Source organism: Trachemys scripta, chromosome 4, assembly GCF_013100865.1.
Source record: "Trachemys scripta elegans isolate TJP31775 chromosome 4, CAS_Tse_1.0, whole genome shotgun sequence".
NCBI classification, from domain to species: domain Eukaryota; kingdom Metazoa; phylum Chordata; order Testudines; family Emydidae; genus Trachemys; species Trachemys scripta.
In genome coordinates this window covers 46257024-46274959 of record NC_048301.1, presented here as the reverse complement: position 1 = coordinate 46274959, position 17936 = coordinate 46257024, and the positions used below count along the sequence as shown (strand labels likewise).

The 17936-nt window shown below is 42.4% G+C and overlaps 1 protein-coding gene across 3 annotated transcripts in view; it reads left to right on the top strand.

The window, feature by feature from the left end:
* The first annotated feature begins 13 nt into the window (after positions 1–13).
* Positions 14–17936, top strand: part of PRORP (protein only RNase P catalytic subunit) — an 85858-nt gene continuing 67935 nt past the window's right edge. The window contains exons 1-4 of one of the 3 annotated variants that reach the window (XM_034768629.1): positions 14–340; positions 2123–3538; positions 5564–5611; positions 10942–11074. In XM_034768629.1, coding sequence (XP_034624520.1) covers positions 2538–3538; positions 5564–5611; positions 10942–11074 — 1182 coding nt within the window. In that variant the 5' untranslated portion in view covers positions 14–340; positions 2123–2537. Of the gene's footprint in view, positions 341–415; positions 603–2122; positions 3539–5563; positions 5612–10941; positions 11075–17936 lie in introns of those variants that run through there. The other 2 variants (XM_034768630.1, XM_034768631.1) reach the window with 2 other exon arrangements.

Sequence of the window (17936 nt, the reverse complement as noted above, 5' to 3'; positions counted from 1 at the left end):
TTTACTGTGCTCTGTTCTCATTGGATCCCTGTGATCACATGCGTAACACGAGCCGGCAGTCTGGACTGTGGCGAGCCTCATACAGAGCCCTGATTGGCGGAGGGACCGTTCGGCGCGCGTGACAGAGAGCAAGTTCAGAGGAAAAGTTCTTCCTTAGGTAGAGCGACTGTCCGGCGCGGCTCCGCCATTACTTGACCCGCCCCCTTCGGCTATGAGTGGCATCCACCGGAGCCGCTCAGCGCTGCGATACTGACACCTGCAGCGCATCGCCTGACAGGTCCGCATGGGGAAGGCAGCAAAGGCATGGCCCGCAATTGGACCACAGCGACTACATCCCGCAGTACGTGTTGCGCGCCCTGTATAAGCGGCCGGGTTGCATTGCATGCTGGGAGTTGTAGTTTTCAGCGTGCGGGCAGTAGTCACCAGGGCACGTGAGGTGTGCACGGTGCTTCCGTGCGCTGCAGCGAGCCCTCGCCTCGCCCCCGCGACTCCGGCCGGCCGTTCTGAATGAGCCGGCTCAGCTTGTGCGAGGGGGTCTCAGCTCCGCAGCGTCTCTGAGCGGCCCAGGGAGCACGTCCCGACTGGCAGCGATTGTCTCCCAGGTCTGTGGAGAGGACGTGGACGTTGCACTATTACCATAGGCCCAAGCACGCAGACATCACTAGTCAGGCCCACATACCGTGAGATTGAAAACGTGCAGAGCTGCTGGAGTTAATTATACCTGTTGATTGTTTGTCTTCTGGTGTCCAGGCTTCACGTTTTCCAGTTAGTCTCTATAATCGTGCTGGCTAGAAACTTTTTTTAAAAGTGAAAGCTGAATCTCTTGCCTAATTACACCCCTTCAGCAGCGGGGGCTTTAAGAAATAGACCAAATACTGTGAAACTTGTGATTAAAAATCACAAGAGCTGGCAACAAAGGTCCTCTCACAAGGATCCTTTCTGCCTCCTCCAAACACATAAGAACATAACATAAGAATGGCTGTAAGGGGTCAAACTGATGGTCCGTCTAGCCCAGTATTCTGTCTTCCAACAGTGGCCAATGCCAGGTGCTTCAGAGGGAATGAACAGTACAGGTATTCATCAAGTGATCCATCCCCTGTCGCCCATTCCCAGCTTCTGGCAAACACACCCCTTCTCTTATGACAGGTTTCAGAGTAGCAGCCGTGTTAGTCTGTATCTGCAAAAAGAAGAACAGGAGTACTTGTGGCACCTTAGAGACTAACAAATTTATTAGAGCATAAGCTTTCGTGGACTACAGCCCACTTCATGCTGTATGCATCCGAGGAAGTGGGCTGTAGTCCATGAAAGCTTATGCTCTAATAAATTTTTTAGTCTCTAAGGTGCCACAAGTACTCCTGTTCTTCCCTTCTCTTATGATTACACTGGCTGGATCCCAGCTATCACTATCCTTTGTGTACTTTTTAGGAAATAATAGCTTGCTGGGAGGTGCCCATATTAAAAGCTTGCTTGCAAAATGGTGTTGGCTGGCTCATTACAGAAGCAGCTTTTCCTCTCCTGGAATTGACACCTCCTCATCTATTATTGGGAGTGGACTACATCCACCCTGACTGAATTGGCCCTGTCAACAATGGTTCTCCACTTGCGAAGTAACTCCCTGCTCTCCATGTGTCAGTATATAATGCCTGCATCTGTAACTTTCACTCTATGCATCCGAAGAAGTGAGGTTTTTACTCACGAAAGCTTATGCCCAAATAAATCTGTTAGTCTTTAAGGTGCCACCAGACTCCTTGTTGTTTTTGTAGATACAGACTAACACGGCTACCCACTGATTCCTGAGCTATGGTTATCACTGGGAAAGCAGGTTTTGTTTAAATGGTGAGAAAATTAATAGTCCTATATGTTTGCAGCATGTGAATGCCTGCCTTCCCGGATGTTTATCACAAGCTATAAGTGATAAGGGAGCTTTGGTAGAAGTCCCATGTTAAAATATTGGAAGTTTATCACTGGCTTTTAGGTGAGCAAATTTTGGGTGCCAGACCTAAGATAGGTTAGGTAGGTCACTTTTTTGGTTGTAAAAATGTAAACTGAATTGTAATGTTGAAGTTACTACTCTGGAGGTGTAAGTACTAATTGTGTATTGTTTGTGGTCTGTTTTCTGTAGGTAATTTCCTGACCTGATTTGGATGAAAGCGACAGAACAACTCTTAGTTCTTAGGAAGTTCACATAACTTCTCCCCATTTTTATAGCATAAATTTATGATAAACCTTAAACAGCCTCAGAGGTTGGGCAGGCACAATAAAGTACAGAACCGCCAAGCCTCTTTCCTGGGATGAGAGATGCCCCCTCACTCTTTGTATTAATAGTTTGGTAGTTTGAAATATTTCTTCTTTTGGTGATGAAGGATTTTGCTATTTTTGTTTTAATGAGAGTCTTAAAAGCACCCTTGTGACCTTTATTCCAAAACTTTCACAGCTTGACATCCCTTAAGACTTTTACTATAAACTTCCTCACACAAACTTCACTTCCCACTAGATCTCTCTTGGGGAGTGTTCCCAGTATATGCATTCTCCTCATCATGGCTTTCTTCCGTCCCACTAGCTTCTCGGGTTTGCAGACTTTGTGGAAATACCCCATGTTTTGGCCTGTTCCAAGGCGCCAACAGCTGTTTGCTGTCATCTTCCATCTCCCGAACAGGAAACATGTTAAATGTTTCCCTTTTACTACCACTTCTCAATCCGCAATACCAGTGGATCCCAAAGCAACTCATATGCTAACTACTAAGACCAGATCTAAAGGTAGAGATGGAGAGGAAAAGGAGGGCAGGGCCAGAGAAGACACCTCTTCTCCTCATCCTTTTTCCCTGTTCTCTGCTGGAGCTGCCAAGAGGAGATCAAAGAACCAAGAGGAACTGCTCATGATATCTAAAAAGAATAGTATCCGTCCCCCAGAAAAACCTTTGAGTGTGGCGGAATGGGAAGAGCTGAGGGGAGAATTTAAGGAAATTAGCAACTTTGAAGAAGTAATGCTAGAGCAAATGATCAAATGCAACAGCTCCATAGATGTGGCCAAGTCCTTGCTGTCTATGGTGGCAATGAGAAAAGGTGACATCAGTTATAATTTATTGATCAAGTACCTGGCTCTGTGTGTCCGGCAGGAACAGATGGCCGAAGTTTATGATGTCTATGATATAATGAAAGTCAGATTTAAGACTTTAGAAACTGGGGCTTACAGCCTTCTAATCAAGGGGCTGAGTGGTTCCAATCGATGGAGAGAGGCCTTGTCGCTACTGGAAGAGATAAAAAAAGTCATGATCCCGTCAAAAGGGAACTATGGAGATTGTATCAAAGGGGCCCTCAATAACCAAGAAATAAACTTGGCATGTGAACTGTATCATGAAATGCTGGCTAAGGGTTTGATACCAAACTTGGATACGCTGCAGGTCCTTTTTGATACTGGCAAATGTGTGAAGGACGATCAGTTAAAAAGTGAACTCTTAGGAATCCTCTTGTATCTGAGAGAAAATCAACTATATCCTGGAGAAGCTCTTATGCAGAGCATAAAGCTATGGTTTGAAAGGTAACTATTGTTTCAGAAGCAGTTACTGATTAATGGGAATTGACTCTGTGATCCATTAAGACAGTAGTCCAAAAGCCAGTGTAAATCCCTGAAACCTTTTATCATTTTTTGTTGTTTTTCCTTTTTTTTAAAAGCACTGCCATAATCTCTTTATTTCTACTGTAAATAGAAAGTTTTGCCAGGTCTGAATTTCCTATCACAATTTTTACCTTTTCATTTTGCATTTTTCATATAGGGTATAGGTGTAGCATATTCCGATGAGTCCCACATCTCAGAATTTTTGTCTTCACCAGTTCTCATCCTTGGTTTGTTGTGTTTGATAGCAAATACTGAATGTTGATGAGTGTCAGAATTTCCTCTGATATACGAGGGGAGAGAAATGGTAAATTGTACAAAATTGAGACAGTTTCCCTCTGTGGTACAAGAAAATAGCAAATGCAGTGGGAAAAAAAAATTCTGGTTCACTCCTTCTAATATGTGTTGGCTCAGAGGGTCACCAGAATAATTTCAGTAGAAGCCACTGAAGTCAGCAGATATTACAATACACACAAGAATGAGATCTGTTGACTAAGAAAGTGCTTTTTTTTTTTTTAACCTAATCGCTTCTTAGAGTAGAACTGTAATTAAAAAAAAAATCATATTAGTGGGAATAAAAGAGGACAACGTCATTATATTTTGGTCAGGGGGAAAGCCTGCTCATGTAGAGTTGAGTTGGTGGGAGGAAGGGTAACAGGGTTTCCCTTTCCCCTTATCTTTCAAGACAGTTAAAGAACCTCATATATCATTGTGGCCAATGCAATGTAGTGATGTGTGTGTTGGCACTGTGATGATACAGTGTCAAAAGGTCACAATGCAAGCATTGCAGTGACTTTGTGTGGGATCCATAAAGAGACTTAGGCGTTGTAATGCTGAGTGTCACTGTGCCTAATGTCTAGGCACAGGAACAACATGGTGATCCACAAAGCCGAGTTATTTGCTTAGGCTCCCTGTACAATGAATGGGGAGAGATGGTCACCTAAAAAGTGCAATCCACAAAAGCCAGCACTGGATAGAGGGCTAATCTACACTGGCAACGTTAAGGCGTTGCCACGGCAGCGCTTTAACGTGGCTTTTGTAGTCGCGGCAGAGCGCTGGGAGAGAGCTCTCTCAGCACTCTAAAAAACCCACCTCCATGAGAGGCGTAGCTCCCAGCGCTGCACTCAGCAGTGTGTTTTTTCACACCCCTGAGTGAGAAAGTTACAGCGCTGAAAAGTGTCAGCGTAGACAAGTCCCTGGTTAGCCAATTGGAGATGCTAATGACAGGGGTGTGTGTTAAACCCCACTTTCAGAGATAGGTTCTTAAATCTGGGCTGCAGGGAGGTGCCTGTATCTGCTTAGTGATGCATGGATGGGAACCAGCTGCCTGGAGTTAGTGGGTTTAGGTGCCTAAGCCATTTTTTGTTGGAATGAGTTAGGCACCTGCCTCACTACATGCAAACTGGCCAGAGGAAGTGGTGCTGGTTCCCATGCCCACTTTATAATTTTTATTTCAGTGGTTAGCACACTTGCCTGGGATATGGAAGACCCAGTTCAATTCCCCTCTCTCTGCCAGAGGGGGGAAGAACTGCTTCTCAGGAGAGCGCTGTAGCCCCTGAGCTATTCTGATGCAGGGCTAACTCACACACTCCTGTTGAAGCTGTTCCACTGTAGATAAATCATGAAAGAGTGATTGGAACAGAGGGACTGGACCAAAATCTTCCACCTCCTGGAGGGGTATGCCTTAACCACTGGACTGCAGAGTTGTTCTCTCTCTGTCTGGCTCAAGGCCTGTTCCACTGTGGATAAATGCTTAAGTAGTCATATGCAGGGTGTTGCACATAAGCAGGTATAACGGATGAGCCTTCATATAATTTTTCCTTAGTGTAAACGGTTATTATTTTTATTTCTAGATGCAGACCATAAAAAAATCTTTTGGCTGTACTGTAGTTCAAAAATGATGACACAGAAGTCTAACATTATTTATATTATATATATTTTTGTTTTTAGCATTCCAGGAGAGAAATGGCAAGGACACTTAACTACCATTAAAAATAGGTAAATACAATATTTTATGTAAAAACTTGATAAATAACGTGTTTGATTTTTTTTTGCCATGAACTTTACTTTGGTAAAACAAGTAAAAGGACTATTTCTATTATGTTATTTCAAATTTCTTATTGAAATAAATTCTTTGATCATAATTTCTAACACCCACTTTGTGGTACGTGTACAGGATTTAAACCCCTGAGCTGGTGCCATGGATCTGTAATCCCGCCCCAACAGTGCCCTTAGGAAGACTCTGAGCCTGACAGTGTATGTGTCTGGTGATGGGTTTATTTATTTTGAGTTACCTTTCAGGCAGGGTTCAAAGACAGGTCTAGGGTTTGCTCTCAGCTGGGAGCTAATTAGGCCCTGCATCTTAAAGGGGGTCTGGGATACACCTGTAGCAGGAGGAGAAAGCTGTTTTGTTGACCACAGTGGGAAGGAAATGAACTGTTTGTTTATTGACTGTAAACCTGTATGGGAGGTGGTTAGGAGCCAAGATTATTGATTAGACCCTTGCCGAGATTATTATTTTGGTTAAAGTAAACTGTCCCTATGTAATTGCTCAGAACCTGGCCCTGCCACAGGGGTTTGCACCAAAAAAATGTTAATTTGCGATATGGACAAAATCAAGGAATTGCAAAGTATTTTCCTTCATGGACAATTTAGATACATATTTCTACAAAATATAATATACAAATATTTGTAACTTTGTGAATTTGTCTTACGTATTGTCAATCTGATTTGAAAGCCAGATTTGTGTCTCGTGTATTGGCAATTGGAAATGTGTCAAAGATAAGAATGTTTTTGAGTTATATGCTCCTTAGGGTTTGTAATAAAAATAGAGTGTACAGGTGCTGACTCTTTAAAATTTCTCTTAGCTTTTCTTAAATGTGAGTGTGTATTGCATCTGGTGCTATTGAAGTTGAGGAGGGGGAGAGGAAACATTGACTGCTGTGGGAGCAGGAGTGGGCTGCTGATTTGAAGCATACAGGCTGCTTGTTTTCTTCCTCCTCCAACTTCCTGGAGCTTGTAGGTTCTTCTAGTCCTGATAATCAGGAGCTTAAGACTTAGACTCTTCGGACTATTAATTTTTCTTTGAGAGTTAGAAAGGCTGTTTGACTTCCCAAGGTCATTTATGGAAAGTTCTAATTCTCTTCTGCTTAGGGATTCCGCATGACAATTGGTATATTGGATCCAAACATCAGCTTGTTAAGTCTGGCATTATCCCCACCACTACAGAAAATAATTGAACAGTGCACCTAGCTATCAGGGAATGGTGTTCTTTCCTAAACCATGCAGAGGTGTGATCAGCTTTCATTCCTGAGGCGAATGTATGCTATTTTTATTCTTCAGGAACCTGCATCCAACTGTGTGCTAAAAACAATGTTACCCTGAATAGTCACTGAAACTTACCTCATAGGAGGGGTTTGGTTGGTTATGCTGCTCTTGGAACACCTACTCTGAAATGAGCCGCAACTTCTCTGTCTTTGTAATACACTTGTCAGTATTGCTGGCTGCTTTTCTGACCATTTAAGAAAGTCCCCCACCCCACACCTTTACTGTGGCTCTTGGGTGATTGCTGAGTATTTTGCAGCATGTATGCATAATAAGAGCTATCTGAGATTACAAAATTTGAAATGTAATTTTAAGGTAGCTTTTTGAAGAGAAATTCAATACAAGAACCCAATTGTGCAAGATGCTAAGTGCCTTTAATTCCCATTGACATTAAATGGAGGTTGAGGACACTCAGCAGGCTTTGGCTCATGGGAAACAATGTTATGAATTTGTTAAACAAAGCATAACATTTGACTTTACTTTATTCTACGATTAGATCTTTCTAACTAATATAAAGTGATACTGGCAAAAGATTCAAGGTTCAAATATGCCAGCTGTAACATACAGTCTGTAAATGTTAAGTTTAATAATTTTTTGGTGGAGTCTCAATAATTTTTGGGGTGGGTCTTGTGGGCTCTTAAATTGTGGAGTTTTAATAATGTTATTCTAATTTCTGCCTGTTGTACTTAGAATTATTTATCAGGAGTTTAGGATTATTTAAATAGCCAGACTTCTGATTAATACAAATGTGTGGCTTAGGCCTATGATCGCAACCAGTGGGTTGAGCATGTGGAAAGTACTAAAAGTTGCACATTATTAATGTGTTAAGTCAGCAAATACACTGTCCGCACGATAATGCATGCAATTTTGGAATATTTTTTGTTTATGGTCTGTGTTTTGATATAGACCAGAAGTCTGGTTGTTGTGCCAATTATGTATTTATAGTTGTGTTGGGTAAGAAATATACGTCAACTCACTCTTCGCTTTTCTCTGTGCAAAAATCAGAGGAGAATGATTCTAGGATTATGCATATCAGAACTTCACAAATTGATTGATGTAAAAAAGAATGATCCCTCCTTCAGTTCAAAGCATGCACAGCTGGATGAATGTAAGTCTCCAAACAGACCATTGTAAAGGGGAAAATGAGAAACATCAACATTATACTTTGCATCTATGAAAAGACCTAAGTGGGAGGATGCAAGGAAAAATCCTTTTGTCTGACAGCCTGGAAAACCAAAGAACTGTTCAGGATAAATGACATTTTATTTATGTAATGCCTACTGGACAACCTGATGACTTGCACTTAAAAATTCTGGAGACAGGGGTTGGCATGTGCAATCTGAGGATGAGGATGAAAACAGGTCTGCTACCTCGTATTTTTTGTAAAAGCCCTCAAAGTTTTCAGGGAGAGCTCAGACATGATTAGCTTAGTTCCCCATGTGCCTACCTGGCCAAGCAACACTACAAGGGGAATTAAGCAAAATAGCTGATCCTGTGTTTTTTTATCCACTGCCACTTTCTACAAAAAAAGCGAAGGTTGGAATTGGTTGTAATTTTCATCCACAATCAAACATATAAGTTAGGTGGTTCACCCAGGATTTTTAAGAGTGTTAGATCATTAGCTTGTCTTTGAGGCAGGGATATGCAACACAACTTAATTAAAAAACATCAACAAAAACCTCATTCTGACCTCAAAGAAATTGGGGCAATCACATTTTAGTTGGGCAAATGAACTTGAGATCCAGGGTGTCCTTGTACATGGGCTTGGAGGATTTTAAAATATTTTTTCCCAAGATGGTATGTATAGAAAGGATGTGGAGAAACTGGAAAGGATACAGAGATGAATGACAAAGATGATTAAAGGAATGGAATGTAAGCCATATGACCAAAGGCTGAAGGAACTGGGTATGTTTAGTTTGAAAAAGAGGAGACTGGGGCAGGGAAGATACTTGAAAGGCTGCCATAAAAAAGTTAGAGAAAAGTTGTTCTCTTGCCACGGAGGGCAGGACAAGAGGCAATGGGTTCAAACGACAGCATAGCAGATTTAGATTAAATCTCTTGAAAAACTTCCTAGCTGCAAGAACAATGGGACAATGGAACAGACTGCGTAAAGTGGTTGTGAAAGCTCCTTCACTGGAGGTTTTCAAAAGGAGGCTGGATAGTCATCTGTCTTGGATAATTTAGACACAACAAATCTTGCATCTTGGCGGGGTAATGACCATTGCGATCCCTTCTAACCCTATGATTCTGTGCCTGGAACATGCTTTACATGATACATCTCTGATGGATTTGGAGCTGCTCAGTAATAATTTATGAATAGTTTATGTTCACCTGGTTATTGGGATGTTTACTGTCTGAATATATTGATTTAGTTTAATAGGGGGTAGCTGGCAAAATGGGATCTTTACACCTCAAGCAGTGCCTTCCACATCTACACTGCTACATTGAGCAGTGCAGTGCCTTGCTGCCTCCCTCGTGCCAGAGCCTTTCCTCACCTCAGTGAAAGGCTCCTGCTGTGGGGAGTTGCCAGAATTTTTTCCTGCTGCTTCCCCCCTGCCAGAACCTCCCCCCTGCACAGTCCGGGGCAGCAGGTTTGTATAATTTTTGGTGGTGCCCAGAACGGGTCCAAGTCCTGCCCCCTGGCCCCACACCTACCTTGTAAGTCTCTCTATATTTTTTAAAATAATGTAAAAATGGACTGGAAACAGTAAGCATTTAACAGTTTCCCTATATTGCACAATGTGTGTGTGTGTGGGGGTGAGGGTTCTGGGGTGGGGCTGGGTATGAGGGGTTCAAGGTGTGGAAGGGGGCTCAGGGCTTGGGCAGAGGGTTGGAGTGTGGGGGGATGAGTGCTCTGGCTGGGGTGTGTGGGAGGGGTTCAGGGCTAGGGCAGAGCGTTAGGGTGAGGGCTCTGGGGTGTGGGTGGGGATGAAAACTTCAGGATGCAGGGAGTCTGCCCCGGCGCTGGGGCCAGAGAGGAGGACTCCATGGTCCCCTCAGCCCTCTCCTTACTGGCAGTAGAGAGCTCCGGGGAGGGGCCCCCGTCTTCTCCCCGGTGGCACACTCACCTGGCACCGTCACTGCATGTGCTCCTAGGGGCTGGGCCCCCTCAGGTCCAGGAAGCCCCCTCGCCTCCCCTGTGGTGGGTGCCGGGGGAAGAGGGCTGCCATCACATGCGTGCCTCCTCCCCTCCTCCTCAGCCTGCTGCCGGCGCTGCTCCCTTTTGTAGCCGGCAGCGGCCGGCGAGGGAGCGCAGCGCAGAGTGGCAGAGCAACCACCCACTGCCCAGGGCGCATGCAGGCACGCTCCGGGGGAGGCGCACGGGGATGGCAGGAGGGGCTGTGGGATGCTCCAGGGGAGGCACATGGGGCCAGGGGAGGCATGCGGGGCAAAAGGTGGGGCTGGGAAAGAGACCTGGCCCCAAATATTGATGGTGCCCGTCCCCCGGGCCGCCCCTCTGCACAGTTAAAAGTTCCAGCAGTGGGGAAAGACTATGTCAGAGGGGGAGTCAACATGGAAAGGCTCTGGTAGCTCTGTCAATGCTTTAGTCAATTTTAGGCTATTTCTGTGGTCCCCTCTGTAGCAGCTGATCATCTGAGTTTTTAATGTATTTTATCTTTGCAACACACCTATGAGGCAGAGAAGTACTGTTTTACAGATGGGGTAACTGAGAGAGAGAGAGACTAAATGTATTTTCCAGGGTCATGCTGGAAGTTTGTGGTAGTGCTTGTAATTGAACACAGAAGTTGACCCCTAAATGTCCCCAAGGATCTGATCCAGAACCCACTGAAGTCAGTTGGAGCATTTTCATTGATTTCCATAGGTTTTGGATCTGGCCCAAACTGGGCACAAGTCATTTTCTGATGACTTATTTATTTTTTGTTTGCACAGAAAGAGGCATGCGTAGTCATTTAATAAACGGAAGTGAATTTTAACATATAGCTCTTTTACTAATCTTATTCACACACATGCATACTTTGTTTGTGGTTTTATTACTGTTACAGCGGAAAATGTCCAGTTTGTAACCAAAACCTGGAAGCTATTCATCTGAGCCAAGAAGAGTACAATGCACTCAAGGAAAAAATAATAAAAGATGTGATGAAGGGAACTGATACATTCAGGAAGACAACTCCTCAGGTAGGTTTCAAGGGCCTTCAGGTTTATTGACTGGAGAGTCATAAGTGACTAATGCTTAATAGGTCTAAGACCCCCTAATAATTTTTTCAACACTTAATTTTATATTAAGTGTTTTTAAAAAAGTTGTGTCGTGCTAACACTATAAATTTTCACTGATTTATAGTAAAATGTATTCGAGAATTCATTTTGACATTCTACTTATAATCATATCAATTTATTCTTAACCTCACTTATCATGGTTTTGTCCTTCAGTATCTCTTTAATTTTTGTCTTAATCAGTAAGAAACTCACAAATATTTTAATAATCTGCCTACATTTTCTCCACTATTTAATAAAATGAATCCAAATGCTGAACTCTTCATTCCTCCCCTCACCCTCATAATTTTTCACATCTTTCTAGTTGGTCATTCAAGGAGAGGATACCTGGACTAGTAGGATTACATTTTAAGTAGTAAATGTTAATAAATGTCAATTTCTTCCCCATCCAAAAACTAATGGAAAATATTCCATGATTCATAACTGAAATTTTCACAGGAGAAAAGTTAAAAAATACCTAGTTTTCCCTAGCAGAAAACTGTAAGTCTCTGCTGTCTCATTAAATATTGTTTCATTTCTGAAGCTTATATTTATTAAATCTTGAATAGTGGGTTTTTCAATAGCGCAATAGTTTAAGTCAAAACCAGGAAAAATCTTTAAAAATAAACATCAGTATTACCTGTCAACATTCACAAAAAATTAACACTAACCCCGCAGTCCTAAATGTACATGGGCTATGGTAATATGATATCTGCAGTGGGAACATCTAGCTTCGAACAGGGATCACTGCATACACATGAGATAGAAATGGTACAGTATGTATGAAATCATGGTCAAATGCTCTTCTTATGTTTTCTTTTTTTGCTTTGCTTTGCCAGTCCTTACTCATCATCATGTGTTGACTTTAACAAATGAGCAGCCTGGGTACTTAATGGAGTTGAAAGATAAAAGACCACTAGATGGAGCCAGTGCCACATCTGAGAAATTTTGTTTGTTTTAATAGTAACAAGATCAAACCATTATGAGAATGCTGTGCTTTGCTGCTGGTGGTGCCAGAGTTCACCTCCAACCTCTGTAGCAGGTAGCTCTGATGACCTTTAGGGAGTACAGCAGCTCCAGCTCTCTAGCACTTCTGCAGGTGAAGAAGCCCTACCAAACCCAGGAGAGTGGGGCATTATGGGGCCCATCACTGGAGGGCTATCCCTGTCTCCACTTACTACTTCATTCCTGCTGTCTCTCCTGGCATCACCCCAAAACCTTGCTTCCCCCCTGTACACACACAACATCAGAAAGGTCAGGGGAGGGATCCTGATTCCCCACAATATACTTGTCAGATTGGCACTTCCCCTGCTGGTGTTCAAGAGAAGGTTTATTGGATAGAGAAGCCATATAAAGAGCTGGGCTGATTCTTCATCTCCTGTATTGGTCTCAGGGACGAGTCCCCCACCCCTGTCTTTCTGCCCCCAAGAGGATGGAGGGAGTAGAATTTGTCCCTAAACTCCGTATGCTGGCAAGAGCTGCTCCAAGAGGAGCTGAGCTGTTATCTACACACCTGTCACAGCTTCAGCTCACAGTTCTCCCCCACTCTTCTTCCTGAACTCACCTAGCCTCTTGTTGTATGGGTCAGGGTGAGTCTGGATGTACAGTTAACAGCTCAGCTAGGAAGTTTGTGCTTTGTGCCAGCAGTGTATAGATTACCAGCTTTCTGTCATTCCACTCCATAGTGCCAAAAAGAAGGTCTGATAACCTCTCATATTTAGATTTTAGACCTCTGATGATACCCTGCACTAGATATCAACAAGAAGAGTCTAGCTATGTAAGTTTCATGATTACCTTACTCACTGTTTCTTCCCTAGTTATGTACAGAAAAAACATTAGACATTTGTAACTTTTAAAATACCTAATTTTAGGGTACCCTACGTCTCTGAACCCCATTGTTCAAGTATCTTCATATTTTTCCCACAAAATTTATCCTGGCTCCAGATTTATCCTCCCAGTTTTCAAGCTGATCTGATTTCTTTTGTGAATTTTACAGGGGCTGCAGAATCAGCTTTAAAAAAAATGTGGCAGCATCCTTAATATTGTCAAATGGCTACTGCTGCTCCATAGTATTAAAATTTAAACAAGAATTGGCAAGAATTTGTTGCATGGTAACACGAGGAATACTACCTATTTTTTAGAGTTCCTCAGAGAAATCCTGGTAAAGTAATGGGTTTATATTTCTCTGATTCCTTAACTAGTTAAGCTAATTTATGACGTTTGTTTGGGTATGTTTACGTTGGAGCTGGGAGATGCAATTTTCAGCTTGAGTAGACATACCCAGCTAGCCCTGATCCAGCTAGCATGATAAAACCAGAAGTATAGCTGCAGCAGAGTGATGGGCTGGCCCTCCTGAGTATGATCCCATCTGAGATCATAGGTATGTACTCATGGAGCTAGCCCATCCTGCCACTCATGCTGCAGTGGCTACGCTAGTATTTTTAGCACAATAGCCCAATCAGAACTAGTACAGGTATGTCTGTTGGAGCAGGAAATTATACCTTGCAGCTCTAGTATACAGCTCATATCCTTTGAGTCCCAGTTTGAGCCCTGTGGGGAATCAGGGTCTCCCTTGTCCCCTTAACCAGGTTACATCAATAGTACCTTACACCATGAGTGTTCCCACTGGAGTCAGTGGAACTACTGATGGGGCCCAGTGCTATTCCTTGGGAGGAAGGATATCCCTAAGCAGGCCTGGGAAATGGGGAATAAAAAATTGTTGGGGTTAGACTAGATGACCCTTTTCTAACCCTCTGATTCTATTATCACAATTCAGCCTCTAGTTTGGTTTAGTGCCTTCTTCCATTTCTCCATGAATGCACAGCAGTTAGGGCCATATTCCCTATTGCCTATTTCCATTACCTACCCAGCTGGCTGGCAGAACCATTTGGAGTATGTAGGAGAGGGAGAGCAGATCACACATTGAACTACCCCCTAGCAGTGGGGGACCTAATTGAATAGTGTGCTAGGCCCCAGATTTACTTGAACTAGCCCCGATACCAGTACTATAATCTGCATTGGGAACCATTGTTGTGTTAGTATTATCTTCATCTGTTGTCTGCTAGTTGAAAATCTGTTCCACTGAATTTTCTATAGTGGTGAAGGCCTGCCAGTTGTTCTTACAATTGGCTAATAGAGGGAATACCACAGAGAATTGCAGGTTGATCATCTTTTCATTACTGTAGTCTGAGTAAGCCCTGATCAAAATCCAGACATATCCTGACACTTAAAATCTTGATGTGTCGAAATCCTAATCCTCAATATCCCTCAAACACAACATACATGTCATAAATGTCTGTGTGTGCAATTGTACAACTTTTTGTGGCCATTCTTGGGTGGGTTGGTCCACTACTAGCTCTCATTTGGAAGTTTAGGCTGCATAGCTGTCCCATCTGCTTCCTCCTTTGTGGAGAGGAGGGGAAATCAGGCCATGCAGAATTTCCAGAATTTTCCTCTGTTTGGGGGAGGGTTTGGGGCACCTGGTCCCTATATGTGGTTCTTTGCCTGGTTCTCCCTGAAACTGCTGCCCCCTAAGGAACCAGACGATCTTTGTGTGTCCCTAGTTGCTAGCGATGGGTGAGAGGATTGATAAGCAAGGGAGGAAATGGAAAGACTATGGGTTTATTTTTAGTCTGTTTGTTTTGCACTAGAGTCCTCTGCAGTTGTTGGCATGGCTTATCCCTGCCTAAAGTCGGGCACTTCTTACTTCATACTGACTTCAATCTAGAGTTCACTGTGAATGCATTTGTCATCTTCCCTGCAGTGATCTTCTGTGTCTTCCCCCGGTCCCCCAAAGTAACATCCACTTTAGGACTACTTGCAAAGCATCTATACCATATTGAACTGAGTCTTTAGGGACAGTGCATACATCATTGTGGAGAAAGAATTAGAGACTATATTCTCAGTTTAAAAAATAGTCTACTGGCTTTAAGTATTGAGTACAAGTGTTGGTATAGTGAAAATAGCCCTTGCTTGTAAAATACACTCTGGAGTAACTCCAATCTGCTTTATTCACCTTTTCTATCTTTCTTTATTCCCCTTTGCTGTTTGTACCCTTTGCTCATCCACAACTGCTCTTCTCTGACCTTCTTCCAATCTTGGTATTACTGGTGCAAATACTCCCTCCCTTTTTAATTGTCAAGACATATTGAACTGCCATCCTGTATCATACCACCTCAGTGACTTATTGTCTTCTTATGAATCTCAGACAAGTCCAGAGAATAGAACACAGGCCTGGGAGGCAGGAAAACTCGGTTTTGTTCTGGTTCTGCTGTTAACTTTTTGTGATCTTGGAGAAGTCCACTTATCTTTCTGTGCCTCAGTTTTTCCCATCTGTCTGATGGGCATAATGACACCTACTAATTTTTATAAAGCACTCCGAGATCTATGGTGGAAAAGAGCTATATCAGGGCCAAGTATTGTTATTGCTGTTTTTGGTCTCATCTATATATTTTGATGTATTCCTTTTCTATTAATTCTCTGTAATCTTATTTATTTAAGCTATGAAACATACTAGAATAAAGTTTGTATGAAAGATGATTGACCTCAGTGGTGCTGGCGTGTGTGCTGTACAGTTCAGTTCACCTTGTAGTTGATATTAGAAATGTTAACACTCTGAATATGTGGGCATGCTTATCTGTCATTTGAGTTGTTATACAGTTAACACATGAAACCCTGTTATTCGTATTAGTTGCCATAAGTAGGAAATTATTGACTGAATTTGAAGCTATAGTGATAGCTCGGTATGGCTCTGCAGGGTTTTTTTAGCCAAATGAGTGTGTTATGCTCTGCAATAGCTTAGTGTGCTCTTTTTCCTTTTTATGATCAAAATCAGAGTTCATACTATCTTCTTTCCAATTATTGGTCAATAACCAGAGCTTGAAAAACTTTTCAGGAAACTTGTTTGTGATAGCTCTGACAAAGCACTTCTCACTCTAGCAGGTTGTGAGAGGTTGGACCCTTAAAAATCACATCCTCTTGATTATCCTCCAGTTACCAAACAATTTAGAACTGTATAGGTTAATGACAATATTTTCTTAATTCCACCCTTAAACCTATTGGCACCTAGTTCAGACCCTGAACCTTTTGTGTAATGTGCTTCCATTGGGTAACTCCACTTAATAAGCTGGCCTGCATATTCCATAGTAACTTTAGTTTTCACATGATGGAAAGATACTGGAACAATCAAACTTAAACAATCAATTTGTAAGCACCTAGAGGATAATACAATTATAAGAAATAGCCAGTGTGGATTTGTCAAGAAAAAATCATGCCAAACCAACCTAATTCCCTTCTTTGACATGGTTACTCACCTAGTGAATAGGGGGAAGCAGAAAACATGATATACACCCCTACCTCGATATAACGCTGTCCTCGGGAGCCAAAAAATCTTACTGCATTATAGGTGAAACCACGTTATATTGAACTTGCTTTGATCCACCGGAGTGCGCAGCCCCGCCCCCCGGAGCACTGCTTTATCGCGTTATATCCGAATTCGTGTTATATCGGGTCGCGTTATATTGAGGTAGCAGTGTATCTTGATTTTTAGTAAGGTTTAACACTAGATTCTCATAAGCAAACTATGGAAATGTGGTCGTGATGTATTTACTATGACATGGGTGCACAATTGGTTGAAAGACTATACTCAAAGAGTATTTATCAATGGTTCACTGTCAAACTGGGAGGGTGTATCCAGTGGTATCCCACATGGTCAGTTCTGGATCCAGTTCTATTCAATATTTTCATTAATGATTTGAATAATGGAGTGAAGAGTATGCTCATAAAATCTGCAGATGATACCAAGTTGAAAGGGGTTGTAAGCACTTTGAGAGCAGGATTTTAAGCACCTTGACAAATTGGAGAATTGGTCTGAATTCACCAAGGTGAAATTCAGTAAAGATAAGTGCAAAGTACTTCAGTTAGGAAGGAAAAATCAAATCTACAACTACAAAATGGGGAATAACTGGCAGAGAGGTTGTACTGCTGAAAAGGACCTTGGGGTTATGGTGGATCATAAATTGAATATGAGCCACTATGTGATGCTATTGTAACAAAGGCTGCTATCATTCTGGAGTGTATTAACTTGAATGTCTATAAGACATGGGAGGTAATTGTCCCGTTCTACTCAGCACTGGTGAAGCCTTTGCCTACTGTGTCCAGTTCTGGGCCCACAGTTTAGGAAAGATGTGGACAAATTTAGGAGAGTCCAGAGGAGAACAACAAAAATTATAAAAGGTTTAGAAAACCTGACCTATGAGGAAAAGCTAAAAAATATTGGGTATATTTAGTCTTGAGGAAAAAAAAGATTGAGGAGGGGCCTGATAACAGTCCTCAAATATGCTAAGTGCTGTTATGTACAGGATGGTGATCAATTATTCTCCATGTCTACTGACGGTAGGACAAGAAGTAATGGGGCTTAATCTGCAGCAAGAGAGAGACTTAGTGTTAGATATTAGGAAAAGCTTTCTAACTATAAGGCTAGTTAAGCTCTAGAATAGGCTTCCAAGGGGATTTGGAATCCCTGTCCCTGGAGGTTTTCAAGAACAGGTTGGACCAGCATCTGCGAGGGATGGTCTAGTTTACTTGGTCCTGCTTCAGTGCAGGAAACTGGACATGATAACCTCTCGAGGTCCCTTCCATTCCTACATTTCTGTGATTCCGTTGCTTCAAAGTGCAGCACCATGTAGAGAACATTATATTGTTTGTCAAGGGTCAGAGATGAGATTAATTATGGCAAAGTCTAGATTGGAGTGTAAATGTTTCACTTTTCTAACTAGGTGCAGATGGA